This window comes from Podarcis bocagei (assembly GCF_964188305.1).
Source record: "Podarcis bocagei genome assembly, chromosome: 8".
Taxonomy (NCBI): Eukaryota; Metazoa; Chordata; class Lepidosauria; order Squamata; family Lacertidae; genus Podarcis; species Podarcis bocagei.
In genome coordinates, this window is record NC_138133.1 from 2,846,999 (window position 1) to 2,863,719 (window position 16,721).

At 43.4% G+C, this 16,721-nt stretch overlaps 1 protein-coding gene across 8 annotated transcripts in view; it reads left to right on the plus strand.

Annotated features, from left to right (window-relative positions):
• Positions 1–16,721, plus strand: part of RALGAPA2 (Ral GTPase activating protein catalytic subunit alpha 2) — a 200,169-nt gene that overhangs the window by 40,307 nt on the left and 143,141 nt on the right. For 7 of the 8 annotated variants that reach the window (XR_014011001.1, XM_081205947.1, XM_081205949.1 and 4 more), the window contains exons 12-16: positions 811–948; positions 1,917–2,065; positions 4,203–4,314; positions 5,035–5,272; positions 10,300–10,464. Coding sequence is in view for 7 of the 8 variants with exons in the window: in XM_081205947.1 (XP_081062073.1) it covers positions 811–948; positions 1,917–2,065; positions 4,203–4,314; positions 5,035–5,272; positions 10,300–10,464 (802 nt within the window). In the remaining variant the exon portion in view is untranslated. The remainder of the gene's footprint in view (positions 1–810; positions 949–1,916; positions 2,066–4,202; positions 4,315–5,034; positions 5,273–10,299; positions 10,465–16,721) is intronic. The other variant, XM_081205953.1, reaches the window with a different exon arrangement.

Here is a 16,721-nt window from a genome sequence, read left to right on the forward strand (position 1 = left end):
TTTCCTATTAATATATTAGACCTATAGAAGTATTCACAGAATTGCAGAGTTGGAGGGACCATGAGGGTCATCTAGTCCAACCGCCTGAAGTGCAGGAATCTTGAACCTATGACCCTGAAATTAAGAGTCTCGTGCTCTACCAACAAAGCTATGCATTCAATTACATAGATTATGTCTTCACCTGGCAGAATATCGTGGGTGGGACTTGCCAGCTGGCTGGCGCCTTGACTTCCTTCTCTGGCTGCCTCCTTCCTCTCTGTGCCTGGCGCTGGTTGAAGCAGGAGTGGCCGCGGTTTCACCCTGGCGCCTTGTGGGGCCAGGGGTGATGCTCTTTCCTTTCCAGCACCACAGTGTGTCACTATAGCATGGTGTTCAGCTGGTGATACATCACAGTGTTGAAAACCTGATATCGCCTGCCCTAGTGGTAACATTTGTTCCCCAATTGTGTGGCGCCTAGTCATGACAACACTGACTTTCCTGGTGGGAGCATTTACATGAAGGGATGTCATAATTTAAGGAGCATTTGGATGTGTTTATATGATACAATTATGACTAGTTAATAAAAAAAGATATTGGAACTTCGGAATAACACTGATTTCATTGGGGATTACATCCAACAGAAGCATGTTTAGGATTGGAGAAAGACATGACTTGCAGATTTTTGAAAGGCTTCAAGGGGCGTGGAAGTTGCTTGTACTTCTTGGGCTGACCTGCTGCATTTAAATTATTACATCTTAACCATTTAAAAATAAATTTGATATGCTGTCTTAACCAGTGCATATTGTCATTCCTGCCCCCCTTTTTTTAAAGCTTGCAACTGGCCATTCTGGACATAAAAGGTCATCTAGTTGGGGAAGATCACATTCCTTCTCTAATGCGGTTAATAGAGGGTGTATATTAGAAGATGAAAACAAGAATGTCAAAGCAGGGCTTCAAGCTACACTACAGGTAACATTTATGGGATATCACGATAGTCAAATGGAACAGAATATTTCTATTTCCAGTATTATTATTTCTGTGTCTGAAGATGAATGCTTTGGACAAATATCACTGAAAGTATTATTGGGCTGCTTCTTCTTTCAAGCTGCTAAAAATCTGGAAATTGATGTGATTGAACTAGGTGGTAGTTGCGAGGCTTTCTGGTAGTTTTTACTTTTACTGGTAGTTTTTGTATGCCCTCCAAAGAAGAAGTATAATAAGATGCTCTCTAGGCTGATCCTAGCCTAGAGGATCCCTAGGCTGCCCAGGAGCCTTGGGAGTTTCTAAGTTACAATGCTAAAGACCCTTTCCTTCTGCTAAATTCTAGAAATATTAAACAGTAAAGACCTTTGGATTAACTTTACCAAAGTCCAGGGGGCACAAAACAAAAATATTGTGTAATGTTTTAACAATACAGATGTCTAGCGCATGAGGAGATTTTAGTGAGAAATTCTAAAGAAATGCCTTTTAAGACAAATTTCAAAAAATAAAGTATTTTATTGGGAGGCAAAGGGGAAGAAAAAGGGATGACAACTATTTATTTATTTTTATCTTATGTTTACTATCAGATATTATTTCTAATAATCTTGGCGCAAGACAATAATGTATTAGAACTCCCAATGTCTTTTAGAGAAAGTTCCTGAATTTCTTCTAGGAAGAGAAATGCCACCTGTAGAAAGGTCTTGTGGCTCACCAGCAATCATATATCCCACTAGGATAAAAAATGGGGGTGAGTGGTCCCAAAACGTTCTGAAAACCAAACTCTGTATGCCTTTTCCCATTAAAGGAATGTAAAGGCGCTTTCCTATTTGTGGTTTGACAATCCATGTTAAGTGTTCTGAACAGGATGTAGTTTAACATTAGAATAACTAAATAAAATTTGTTGATTGCTATTCTTCCCACCTTTGTTTCTTCTTTCCCACCTTCAAAATATTAAGGTATTCTTGACAAACTCTGCAAATGTGTTTTTATTGGAACCATGTACTGAAATACCTGCACTCCTGAAGGAGCAAGTTGATGCATGCAGAGCAGTTTTGAGTATATTTAGGCGCATGATTATGGATCTTCCAATGAATAAAAAGACATGGTATGTTTTTAATGTATTTCCTCTATGTGTGACATGCACAACATATCTCAAAAATGATCTAAAACATTGAGTCTGCCTAGGAAGAAGTCCCGTTGAACTTAACGGCTCTTACTTCTAAGCAGGCTCTGCTGCTAGAGTTGAATATTTCAGAATTTTAAAACATATGTATAAATTTATAAAACATGCTGTACCTTCTTTTTTTACAATCCTATCTGAAATTTTCTACATAGAAATAAGTTTTGAAATCATGACATTTGCTTGTTGTTCCCCCCCCCCCCCATCTTTAAAAGGGAAAGATCTCCAAATGCATATCTACACGGGGGTCGTTGGAGACCTGGCAGGCCAAATTTGGCCCATAGGCTGGAGGTTTCTAACTTCTGATTTACTGCAATTCTTCATGGATACAGAGTCTCTTATTTACTGTGTTGATTTATTATTTTCCATGCATGGAAAGTGCTATTTTCCTTTGTTTGGGTTGTGATATCACTCTTTCTCTGGGCAAGCAAGTGTCCTCACCTTGGACTTGTGCTCCACCTAGTGGTTGAAGACAAAATTGCTGCTCCAAATGGAATTTTCGAAATTCCTCTTTGGAATCATCAGTGTTTTTTTATTATTATTTCAATTCTATACCACACTTCATCCAAGGATCACAGGGTGCTTTACAGTATCAATCAATATCAATCTCCTTTATTGGCATAGACTTAGTGTGTCATATACATGGATCAGAACACAACACAGGTAATGTCAGGGACTGGCCGGAGGAGGAGGGGGAGGAGTGGTGGTAGAGACCACTACCTCAAGAGCATTCCAGAGAATGGGAAGGGGAAGAGAACGAGGTCTTGGACTGGTGGTTCGAGACAGGTCACACCCCAGAAGAAAAGGAAAGGCGTTGGAAATAATGAGTGAAGAAGAACAGGAGCAAGGTAGCAGTGAACAGAGGCTAGTGTCAGGTGTGTTAGAATCTGGGCAGCAGCCAAGTGAGTTTGCCAGAGTCCCCCCCCCCCCCGTTTCCCCAAGAACTAGATCTGCTCCGCATATCTCAGAACAGAAGGCTCAAAGGAGACTTGCCCTTCGCAGCCACCATAACCAGCAGAGGCCTGTCTGCATGTTCCTACAGGCACGTCAAGCAGGAGCAGACCCTTTTTTTCTTTCTGTCCATCTCCTGTTCACCTCACCCCCAGAAAAAGCCTGACATTCCTTGGATGTGTGAAGTGCATTGAAGGTGTATATTTATTAAATCAAGTCCTGCCAGTCAGATACTCTCATTCCCCCACTTTCCATTCTTTCCTATGCTGGAAAGTGTTCACTTCTACTTTGACTAGGTGGCTTAAGGCCTGTATTTCTTAACTTACACCTGCCTTACATTGCCACCATTTACAAAAAAATAATTCTCATTCAGCTAGTGCTACAGACAGGATTTTCTCTGAATGCTGCATGCAAGAAATTTGTAGAGCTTCCACCTGGACCAAAGCCAGTACTTTTATCAAGCACTACAAAATGCCCAGCCTGCCCAATCTCTAGGCAGCCTTTTCCTTGTTTGTTTGTTTGTTTGTTTGGTAGTTTTCTGCCTTGCATGGGTCACCGCTGTGTCCCACCTGAGGTCTCCATTACATGTACAGAGAAAAGGCCATTTGAGTTCTTTCTTGCAAAGAGGATTTCTGTGCATGTAGACAGGTGACTTTGGGGCCTCACTCTGTAGTATGGGATTTTGCTTTGAGCTGCCTGGCTTTCTTGTTTTTCTACACACGACATATTACCGGAGCCTTTTCTCCTTTTCTTTGTTGTTATTTATTCCACAGAGAGTCTCATTCATTGTTCTGGTTTTGGTTGGCTGTCACTGTTCTCTGTTATGTGTCTCCTTTCTTTTGAAAATTCCATTTGGAGCAGTGATTCATCCACCAGGTAGGGCTCAAGTCCCACCTGATGTTTACATGCACTTAAATGTCTTTTGCAGAACCCAAATGATCTTTTTTGGAACACCATCCTGTCTGAAGAATGGCAGTGCCAAACCTATTCTGAGGGAGTGTAATTATTATTCTGAGCATCACATTTGTTAATATATTTTGTGTATTTTTCATATGTGAAATAAAATTATGGGATTTATTTCTAAACATGTGGTTTTTCTATTTTGTCTTAGGGAGCAAATGCTACAGATACTACTTAAGATAACAGAAGTTGTCATGAATAGATCAAAAGAGAACCAAGTAAAGGATACATTTGCTCAAAGTTTAGCAGGATTATTGTTTCGGGTATGGGCCATCATCTTGAAATAATTGTAATTACAGAGCGCTTAACTTTCCCTGTGTGTGAAAACTGCCTCTAACAGTGTGAGAGTTAGAGCAGAAAGACTTTTAGTAAGAAAAAAACAGTGTAATGTTGTTCCTCGGGAAAATGATAGGCTGGTAGCAGTAGTGTTCAACTGAACTTAATAACTCCATTATATTAAAACAAGAATTGTCTAAAAATTGGAATTAGAAAATAAAGTACAGGAATGCTTAAAGGGTATTGAAATATTGAAATATTGAAATCTATTGAAATTAATTAACATGGCTAAGTTAGGTTCAACAATTCCAAAGGCTCTACTCTGAGTGCCTTCCTTTGTTCTGAATAGTTTTTGGCAATTTAATTGCAAATAATGTATTATAGGTCTTGTATCTTAAGAAGGAGAATTAGGAGTTATTGGTCAGAATATGAATAAATGGATTGAATGAATATCCTATATTACATTTGAAACATTTCAGACTGCAAAAATAGATAATGGAACAAGCTTTTAGGCTGTGGAAAAGTTACTGCTTCTGAGTGCAACTTTTTTTATTCCCTTGGAATCTAGAATGTGGATTAGTGATGTTGCCTTGACTGTTGGGGGGTTGCTTTTGCTTGCAAATGTATCCTTTTTTCTGTTGTCAAATTCTAGATGAAAAGTCAACTTATTCACCACTCTAATCCCCTTTCTTGTCTCCCCAACACAGACACTCATTGTGGCCTGGGTTCGTGCTAATCTGAGTGTTTATATCTCTCGAGAGCTCTGGGATGAGTTACTGCGTGTGCTGTCATCCCTTACAGATTGGGAAGAACTAATAACTGAATGGACTAACATAATGGATTCTCTTACATCTGTTTTGGCAAGGACAGTGTATGGTGTTGAAATGACCAATCTGCCACTGGATAAGCTAAGTGAGCAAAAAGAGAAAATACAACGAGGAAAAGGTAAACCTTGATTCAGTTAAACTTCTAACAGTTGTGTGTGTTTAGCTGTAAGAGCTTGTCAGTCACAGCAAATATGATTATATATTATGTATAATAAATGTTAATCTACTGCTATATTGCAAAGTTAACCCCAACTTACTTTCTATCTTCTCTTGCACTTCATCTTCCTTCAGCCTTACTTCACTCAGCCGTGTTTTTTGCAACTCAGCATACATTCTTCGTCTACTGTCCTGACAGCAGCAAATGAAGTACCAGCTTTTATGACTTAATTCTCGGGCTTTGATTGGCATAGAGTAAATGAGCTCACACAAAATCAGGAGATTTTCATGTGTCTTGAAGCTGATCAGATGTAGCATTAAATAAATAGCAAAATATATTCAAACTGAGTGTAGGCAAGAAGTATGTAGCTTCTCTGAATGTCTGTGTTGGAAAACTTAGCAGCTGCTGAAGTGCTGGAACTTTAATTTTAACTTGAATTTGAACACAATTATTGATATTAAATTATATACATAAAATTATGAGTACAGTCCCTTGATCATATACATGTTGTATTTCTGTGATGCGGTTTTTGCACTTTCCTGTCTACATAAAAACAACTGAAGTTTGAAATGCTTTGTTAGTATCATGAGTTAAGATGAGTTCTCTGAGCACTGCAGAATCAGAAAGTGAAGCTGCTGTTTACCTATTCTTATCTACTCAATGGCTAATATAATTGGAACTGGGATTCTCCAGTACGTATGAGCAGTTCTTTTACTATCTGAAGAACAGATAGTTTTTATATCCTCATTTAAATTAAAACACCTTTCAAAGTCTAGTTTAAGTTTATCTACGTTGTATACTTCTTGTACAATGGGATGTTTTTAGAAGCAGTACTTTTGTCTTGTCTCTGGGGTCGGGGCAAATGTTGAGGATGCTTTTAAATGTTTTTAGGTGTTTTAAATAATTTTTAATCTGTGGTGTTTTGAATTTTATTTTTGTTTTGTGGTGGGTGGAATGGACGTTTGGGTGGGGCTGGGGATTTGTTTAATTGTAGTATAATTGTAAATTTTTATTATTGGTTTTTTGGGGGGGTTCTACTGTTTTATTGGTTTATTGTATGGTTTGTGTTCTGTTCTTAAGGTTCAGGGCTGCCTGGGAGTGGGCCCCAGCCAACAGAATGGCTGGGGCTGGGTTCCACACGGAGGGATGCACTGGGACACACAATCTCAGTGATCACGGGCAGGAGGAGGAACTACGCTAAGACCAAACCACATCATTACCAAGGAGGCAGGTTTAGTCATTGTTTGAAGACTATCCAGGTCTGGTCTTGACTGGAAGGATACTGGAATCAACAAGGGAGACCCACATGACCTGAAGGTGCTGCTGTGCAATGCCAGGTCAATGATTCATAAGACTGCTGCCATCCATCACTTGATCGTGGATGGAGGACTTGACCTGGCATGTGTAACAGAGACTTGGTTGGATGAAGCAGATGGGCCTGTTCTTGCCGCTGCTTGTCCACCAGGTTTCCCTTACACACAGCAACCCAGGTCATGTGGGCAGGAGGGGGGATTGCAGTTATTTTTAGGAAGTAATTTACTTACACCAGGCGTCCTATTGGGAAGACCCAGTTTTCTGAGTGTTCTAGAAGTTGGGCAATAGGGGCAGTACAGGATTTCTTCTGGTGTACCGACCTCCCCACTTCACCAAGGATTCCCTACCCGAGCTGCTTCAGGTCATGGCGGATGCTCTCCTGGAGACACCCAGTTTGGTTGTCCTAGGGGATTTTAACATCCATGCCGACACAACAAGGGGCCACTCAGGACTTCATGGAAAGCTGTCCCTGAATAAATTGGGCCAACTATAGTTGTGGACATGTGTGACCTGGTGTTCCCTGCCAGTTTATGGATCCAAATTGCTTCCAGAGAGTGGTAGGGGATGCTTTATCCCATGTTGATGGCCTTTAATCTGATTCCCTGGTAGCCCACTGGAATGCGGAGTTAACCAGGGCTATCAACTGTCTGCCTCCAAAGCGTCCTCTCCGATTGCATGGAGCCCAGACAGCCCTGTGGTTTTCCCCAGAGCTGAGGGTGTTTTTTGCAAATAAAGTTGCTCAGGTTCAGAAAGAGGTGGACTCCACTGTGGGAACAGGGCCAGGGCAGGAGAGTGCTAGAGTCGTGTCTAGTCAAGTTGCATGGGATCAGTTCCAATCTGTTACAGTGGTACCTCGCAAGACGAATGCCTCGCAAGACGAAAGAGTTTTCCGTTTTTTGAGTCGTTCCGCAAGACGAATTTCCCTATGGGCTTGCTTCGCAAGACGAAACGTCTTGCGAGTTCTTGCAAGTTTGTTTCCTTTTTCTTAAAGCCGCTAAGCCGTTAATAGCCGCTAAGCCGTTAATAGCCGCTAAGCCGCTAATAGCCGTGCTTCGCAAGACGAAAAAACCGCAAGACGAAGAGACTCGCGGAACGGATTAATTTCGTCTTGCGAGGCACCAGTGTACCTCTAAGGATGTGGACAGGCTGCTTGGACGAGTGAAACCAACCACCTGTCTCCTTGATCCTTGCCCATCCTGGCTTATAAAAGCGAGCCGGGAAGGGCTGGGCAATGGGCTCTGCGGCGTGATGAATGTTTCCCTCTGTGAGGGAGCCTTTCCAGAACCGCTGAAAGAGGCAGTTAGTAAACTGCTTCTTTAAAAACACATCTTTGGACCCGGCCAATATGGCCAACTATCACCCAGTCTCAAATCTTCCTTTCTTGGGCAAGGTGATTGAGCAGGTGGTTGCTGAACAACTCCAGTCACGCCTGGAGGATGCAGACTATTCAGATCCCTTCCAGTCAGGATTCAGGCCTCACCATGGGACTGAAACTGCCTTGGTCACGCTGGTCGATGATCTCCGGTGGGCTAGGGACACCCACTCTCAATGGTCTTAGAAAGCACTGACCATGACATCCTTCTGGACCATCTAGAGGAGCTGGGGGCCCTGTTATACAGTGGTTCTGCTCCTTCCTCCTGGGCCGTGTCCAGAAAGTGGTGTTGGGGGGGATGAGCGTTCAGACTCCTGGGCTCTCACTTGTGGGGTGACTCAGGGTTCCGTCCTCTCCCCCATTCTTTTCAACATCTACATGCAGACGCTGGGAGAGATCATCAGGGGGTTTGGGCTGGGTGTTCATCAGTATGCGGATGATACCCAGCTCTACCTCTCTTTCAAATCAGAACCAGTGAAGGCGGTGAATGTCCTGTGTGAGTGTCTGGAGGCGGTTGGAGGTTGGATGGTGGCTAACAGATTGAGGTTGAATCCTGACAAGACAGAAATACTGTTTTTGGAGGATAGGGGACAGGCAGGTGTGGAGGACTCTCTGATTCTGAATGGGTAACTGTGCCCCTGAAGGACCAGGTGCACAGCCTGGGAGTCATTTTGGACTCACAGCTGTCCATGGAGTTGCAGGTCAATTCTGTGTCCTGGGCAGCTGTTTATCAGCTCCATCTGGTACGCAGGCTGAGACCCTCCCTGCCCGCAGACCGTCTCGCCAGAGGGGTGCATGCTGTATTTATCTCCCACTTGGACTACTGCAATGCGCTCTACGTGGGGCTACCTTTGAAGGTGGCCCGGAAACTACAACTAATCCAGAATGTGGCAGCTAGACTGGTGACTGGGAGTGGCCGCATAACATCGGACCTGAAAGACCTACATTGGCTCCCAGTACGTTTCCGAGCACAATTAAAAGTGTTGGTGCTGACCTTTAAAGCCCTAAACAGCCTCGACCCAGTATACCCGAAGGAGCGTCTCGACACAGAGGTCCAGCTCCGAGGGCCTTCTGGTGGTTCCCTCCCTGCGAGAAATGAGGTTACAGGGAACCAGGCAGAGGGCTTTCTCAATAGTGGTTCCCGTCCTGTGGGACACCCTCCCACCAGATGTCAAGGAAATAAACAACTGTCTGACTTTTAGAAGACATCTGAAGGCAGCCCTGCTTAGGGAAGTTTTTAATGTTTTATGTTTTATCTCTTTATTATTATTATTGTTGTTGTTATTAATATTCTGTTGGGAGCCTCCCAGAGTGGCTGGGGAAGCCCAGCCAGATGGGATGGGTATGTATGTATGTATGTATGTATGTATGTATGAAAGAATAAATAAATAAATTGTTATTATTAATTGTCAGTGCTAATTTGAAATGTTCTAATATATGAAAATATGGAACATCCTCTTTCAGGAATAGGCTTAGTTAAAGAATTATATATTTCCAAAAGTACATTTCGAGCCCATTTTATATATCTGACTGATTTCTTTGTCTTTGGGACATCATACCTCCATATGTTAGCAGACTGTACCATTATGAATACCTACCCTTTTTGTAGCAAGTGGGTGGCTGTATATCCTCAATATGTCTCTGCAGCAAATATTTGTAACAGTAAGATGCATGTCTGTAAGCACACAGAAGAATGTGTCTGTGGCTCCCCAGTATGCAGCCATCTGCCTACAGACACACTACTTTAATATTTATAAATATATATATGTTTACTGTGGAAAGTGTGAATGGTCATAATTGCTTTCCTAAAACACTAGTGTTTGAAGAAACTGAAGAGATGGCTTCTCTCACTTCCTGCGCTACGAGAGATTAATATTTTTTATTCTTCCACCACACTTTGTAGCTTTTTGTATAAGAACTTGGGCATGAACATGCTGAAGTGTTAGTTTTCGCCAGCATTCAAATGAATGTCTTGTCAATGTGTTTGATATTTTGAGAATTCTTAATGAATGCTAATTTCTCTGAAGAAGATCCACTGAATGCATTTCCTACATATTCTCCTTGTTAATTTCCAACAGCCTTTGCTCATTGGTTGAATCACTATCTTGAAATGCATTCCCTGAATTATAATATTTATTCATCCTCTCTCTTCTTTTTCAATCTGATATGCATCAGCTGATGTTATGTTCATGAACTTATAAATTTGTTCATAAATTTGTTCATTTAGAATCTTTCCTTTTGAATTGTTTTCATTTTAAAACACAGTGCAGTTACTTTCCCTCTGTATTCCATTATTTGAAAGGTGGCAATTTGGAACCTCAGAAGGGAACTACAGTTGGAAGATCATTTTCTTTAAGCTGGAGAAATCATCCTGAAGTTGTGGAACCAATGAGGTTTAGGAGTGCTACCACCTCAGGAGTACCAGGAGTTGAGAAAGCAAGGAATGTAGTGCGTCAGAGAGCAACAGGTTAGGCACAGGCAATTTAATTGCATCATCATCAATAAAAAATTTAAATGTTGGTGATTTTATGTTCATAGTAATTGGAATGTGTTTCTGCTATTTGATACTGGGTTGTTTGAGTATGTGACTTGCTTTGTAATTACTCTTCTTCTTTTTTTGGTCATGGAGTTGCACACCTGAGACTGTACCTGCATGGCCTTGATGCAGAGCCTTCTAGGTGTCTGACAGCCCACTCCCCCACCTTTAGCTAATTGCCATTTGGCACAGTGTACATGATCTAACAACCATGTGAGTGTTTCTGGTTCCGCTATCTCTACCATGGTGGGTGTGACTGTGAGGCACTGTTGAGATAATGGGGGAAATTACAGTGGTACCCCGCAAGACGAATGCCTCGCAAGACGGAAAACCCGCAAGACGAAAGGGTTTTCTGTTTTGGAGGCGCTTCGCAAGACGAATTTCCCTATGGGCTTGCATCGCAAGACGAAAGCCCATAGGGAAATGCTGGCGGTCAGGAGCAAAGACTTTCGCCCACAGCCGGCCTTCAGAAGAGGACCTCTTCTGAAGGCCGGCGGGGGGCAAAAGTCTTTGCTCTCCCCCCCCGCCTGCCTCCCCCCCGCCTGCCCCGGGCGATCTTAAAATGCTGGCGGGCGGGAGCGAAGCGTTCGCTGCCGACCCCCAGCATTTTAAAATCTCCCCGTGTCCTGGGAAGATTTTAAAATGCTGGGGGTCGGGAGCGTAGCGCTGCAGACCCCCAGCATTTTAAAATCTCCCCGTGTCCTGGGAAGATTTTAAAATGCTGGGGGTCGGGAGCGAAGCGCTGCAGACCCCCAGCATTTTAAAATCTCCCCGTGTCCTGGGAAGATTTTAAAATGCTGGGGGTCGGGAGCGAAGCGCTGCCGACCCCCAGCATTTTAAAACCTCCCCGGGACACGGGGAGATTTTAAAATGCTGGGGGTCGGCAGCGCTTCGCTCCCGACCCCCAGCATTTTAAAACGCTGTTCCGAAGTGGGGAGTGGGGGCGGGGACACCTGCCCCCGCCGCCCCACTTCGGAAAGCTGTTCCGAAGTGGGGCGGGGGGGCGGGGACACCTGGCCCCGCCGCCCCACTTCGGAAAGCTCTTCCGAAGTGGGGAGGGGGGGCGGGAACACCTGGCCCCGCCGCCCCACTTCGGAAAGCTGTTCCGAAGTGGGGCGGGGGGGCGGGGACACCTGGCCCCGCCGCCCCACTTCGGAAAGCTCTTCCGAAGTGGGGAGGGGGGGCGGGAACACCTGGCCCCGCCGCCCCACTTCGGAAAGCTGTTCCGAAGTGGGGAGGGGGGGCGGGAACACCTGGCCCCGCCGCCCCACTTCGGAAAGCTGTTCCGAAGTGGGGAGGGGGGGCGGGGACACCTGGCCCCGCCGCCCCACTTCGGAAAGCTCTTCCGAAGTGGGGAGGGGGGGCGGGAACACCTGGCCCCGCCGCCCCACTTCGGAAAGCTCTTCCGAAGTGGGGAGGGGGGGCGGGAACACCTGGCCCCGCCGCCCCACTTCGGAAAGCTCTTCCGAAGTGGGGAGGGGGGGCGGGAACACCTGGCCCCGCCGCCCCACTTCGGAAAGCTCTTCCGAAGTGGGGAGGGGGGGCGGGAACACCTTCTGAAGGCGGGCAGGGGGCGAAAGTCTTTGTCCCCCCTGCCTGCCTTCCCAGGGGCTTTTAAATCGCCCCGGACAGCGGAGAAGTCCTCCGCTGTCCGGAGCGATTTTAAAATGCCGCCCGCCAGCATTTTAAGATAGCCCCGCACAGCGGAGAAGTCCTCCGCTGTCCCAGGGTTTTTTAAAATGCTGGGGGTGGGAAGAAAAGCCCTTGTCCCCCCCCCCCAGCCTTCAGAAGAGGTCCGGGGACAGACTGTCCCCGGACCTGGTCTGAAGTCGGTTTCCCTAGGAACGCATTAATTGATTTTCAATGCATTCCTATGGGAAACCGTGCATCGCAAGACGAAAAAACCGCAAGACGAAGAGAATTGCGGAACGAATTAATTTCGTCTTGCGAGGCACCACTGTAAACATTCTTTCTCTGTGCATGTAACAGTCACCTCAGGTGGGTATGAGCTTCACTTAGTGGTTGAAGGCAAAATAACTACACAAAACAATATAAAAGGTTGCTTTCTCTTTTGGAATCCCCTGTTTCTGATTTTGCCTTCACTGAAGTGGTTCCTTCCTACCTCTGCAACTTTGTGGGTTCAAGCTTGTAGCTTTGTGTTATTCATTTTCCCATCTGTGCCTCTCAGTTCTCACCCTTTCCTTCAACATTTTCTTTGTGGAGCTATCTTAAAATCTCTTAGTGTTCAGTACAGGTTCCCCTCTTGGGGTTTACACACTGTACTATCAGTCTGGCAGAAGCTACATTTCGGGCCTTGAAATCTGCGCCTCTTTCTTGCTTTCCTTCAAAGTGCTGTTTTTGGTTGGTGTCACCTCAGCTTGAATAATATCTGAGCTCAATGCCCTTTTAGTGGACAAGAACCTTTGTGTTATTCCATAAGGATGGGGTAATCCTTCAAATTAGTCCTCCCCCTCCCTCCCTCCCTGGGAATTATCTCTCTTCCACAGTCAACAGTAGCTGATTTCTTTCTGTCCACACTTCTGAAAACTCCTAGCAGTCGCTAGGTGTGTCCTGACAATTAAAGGTGTAGATTTCTAGGACTAAGCCATTCCACCAGTTGGATTCCCGTTTTGTTTTCCCCCCACTCTTCTTCCCTGAGCTGGAAGGTGTCCACATCTACTTAGGCTGGGTGGCTTAAGGCTTATATTTATTTAGCTTACACCGGCCTTAAATTATCACCACTAACAAAAGCTTTTGCTCATTCCACTAGAGCAGTAGCTACATTGGCAACATTTTCCCTGAAGGCTCCTTTACTTGAAATTTGTAGACCCAGGACCTTTGTAAAGCATTATAAGATTTGCTTCTTCGGAAGTGGCTATTGGGAGGTGTGTGCTATTACACATTCCCTAAATCTTAGGAAGCCCTTTTCTTCTTTCCTGTAGGTTCCCGACTTACATGGGTGAGCTATGTTAGGTCCCACTTGAGGCCACTGTTACATGTGCAGAGAAAAGACTATTTTGCTTCAGCCATTAGGTGGAGCTCAGGTCCCTCACCTGAGGTCATCTGTTTAAGTGCACTGAAATCCCATTTACCTAATGGTCTTTTTCATGTTGGGGTTTCACGTTCCTTAATCATCCAGACATCATCATCTTCTTTTTTATATAATTTTCCACTACACGTTTTTACACTCCAATCAATACAATCATACAATAATCAACTACTTCCCCTCCCCACCAATCCATAGTTCTTCTTGATTACCCAATAGTACTGCATAATTTATTTAATTCAGGTTTTTTCCTCTCCCTTCTCATTATTTCTTTAAACTGTTTTTACTCTAGTCCTGCTAACGTTTTAGTTTATTTACTATGATTCTTCAGATATTCTACAAACATTTCCCACTCTTCCTTAAGATCTCCTTGTTGTTGTTTTATTACATTAGTTAAATTTGCTAACTCTACATATTCCATCAATTTCTTCTGCCATTCCTCCTTTGTTGGTGTTGTTCTCTTTTTTCATTTCTGAGCATATACCATCCAGACTGTTCTAATTGCGTAAATGAATAAATTCATTTTATCAGTGGGGACGTCTGTTCCTAAGATTCCTAAGAGTAAGGTTTCTGGTCTTTTTATAAAAGTCTTTCTAAACATTTTTTCCCCCATTTCATTATATATCATCTCCCAGAAATCTTTAGCTAATTTACAAGTCCACCACATATGACAGAACCTAACTTCCATTTCCTGACATTTCCAACAGGTACCTGGCTCCAATTTATACATTTTTGCTACTTTGCTCGGGGTTAGGTACCACCTATATACCCTCTTCATGAAGTTCTCTTTTAGTGTATAACAAGCTTTTCCACAATTGCCCCCACGCACTTAATTCTTCATTATGTCATCTCTCTCACCCAGTGCATCAAAGCAGACTTTAACAACTCATCCCTTGTTTCCCATTCCAACAATAACCTATGCATTCTTAGTCATCCAGACTTCTATCACTCAGTTGGTAAATTCAGACATTGCTTCTGTTGGAGGTGGGACCTCATGAGAAGAAGAAGAAGAGTTTGGATTTGATATCCCGCCTTTCACTCCCCTTCAGGAGTCTCAAAGCGGCTAACATTCTCCTTTCCCTTCCTCCCCCACAACAAACACTCTGTGAGGTGAGTGGGGCTGAGAGACTTCAGAGAAGTGTGACTGGCCCAAGGTCACCCAGCAGCTGCATGTGGAGGAGCGGAGACGCGAACCCGGTTCCCCAGATTACGAGACTACCGCTCTTAACCACTACACCACACTGGCACTGATAGAAAATGCTTATGGTGCAACAGGCTCTTCAGTTAGAAGGTGGTAGAATAAGGGTAGTCTGTCTGCAGATGGACTACAACTCCCATCACCCCTAGCTAACAGGACCAGTGGTCAGGGAAGATGGGAATTATAGTCCCAAAACAGCTGGAGGGCCAAGTTTGGCCATCACTGATGTAAACCTATGAATCTTATGTATCCTGATATAGCGTTGGAGACCTTTTGTTTATTATTACAGTGCCATATAACCTACAACTCACCATGTTAATGATACTTGTTCATAGCCTAGTGTTAAAAGCTGGCATAGTGTAGTTTAATGACTAAGGATTGGATCCAGAGATCTCACAGGTGAAATTTCATTCATGGAGAGATTATTGTTGTTAAGCTCCTGGAGGGTAGGAGAACTCTCCAATAGAACGGTTGAGGTGTCATAGGAGGCTGTAGGTAGAAGGATGACTATATGGTTTCTCTTCCCTCTTCCATAAGTAGCAGCCTCTGCTGGATTGCCAGGCTTTCCACAAATGGATGGAGCTTTTTCATTTGCTGCTCTGAATTCAAGCCTAAAACTACTGCCTGCAGCCTCTGATTATAATCTGTCCTCAACGATGAAGTCAGTAAATGGTTTACTCTTTCAGTCTTTTTTCAGATAGCTAACTATGTAACACTGAATTGCTTATCAAACCTGAATTTCATTAAAAACACGCAATATGAAAAACGTAGCAGAACCAGCTGTACTGTTTGGTGTATTTATGACATTTTAAAAGTTAAACATTGTCATTAAAAAAAAAAGAATATTACAACTATATACAGTGTTGGAGAAGAACCTGTGAGTTGCTGAAACCTCATACCTAAATAAATATTTCTTTTTGCCAAGCTAAAATAAAAGTTGAAATTGGAAACCATCAACACTGTAGTATACAAAAGTAAGTTTTTGTTATATGGATTTAGGAGTATGTAGACATTAGTATTAGCATGCATACACGGAATAAATTCATAGTTTTAGAAAAGAAGCTTGAATATAAGCATTCCTGTAATATTCTAAAACCTTCGGATGTTCATTTAAACATAATAATCCTGAGACTTCTTTTAAGAAGTATACCTCTCTTTATCTCAGTAAATAACAAAAATGCTATTATTACTCAAGTTTATTTTGCAGTTCAGAATTAATCAGAAAGAGACATAGCTTTTGATTGAGGACTTACACTATGGATGTCAGGTTTGCATGCACTGAAACAAGCTTGTAAACTCTTTTGCATGTTAGTTACTGGAGTGAGAGAGAAAGAGAATGTTATTTGTGTTTTCAAACATTTTTCAGTTTCTTTCACTTGGTGAAGGGTTGGTCCTGATTTGCTAGTAAATCACTTTCCTGATCCTCTAACCGTGTGTTCAAAATTTTGTTAGCATGTGCACACATCTACACTGGTTACTCTTGAAGGTGAACAGATAGATTTCCCCCCACTCATTAATATGTCTTTAACCTTCACTCTCATCTCACTTTTCTACTGCTTCCTTGTCAACTCAACACTGTTTCCTCGTCACTCTCTGGCTACCCCTGAGATATCCAATCCAATCCCTCCAGATGTTGTTGGACTACAACTCCCATTATCCCTGTTCATTGACAATCCTGGTTGGGGCTAATAGGAACTGTAGTCCAACAACTTATGAAGAAAACCACATTGGCTAATGCTGGGACACCTTGTTTTCAAATGCCCTCGCTTGCCTCACTGCATTAATCGTGCTCACTTAAGCCATCTTGATTGTTTTACTTAAACTATTTCTCAAGGAAGCTCTGATATAACTTGTATCAAATTATCTTGTTACCCTTTTCTGGCTAGTTTCCTATGCTTCTACTAAGGGCATGGTAGGCAAAACGTTTAAGAGGTTGTTACATCT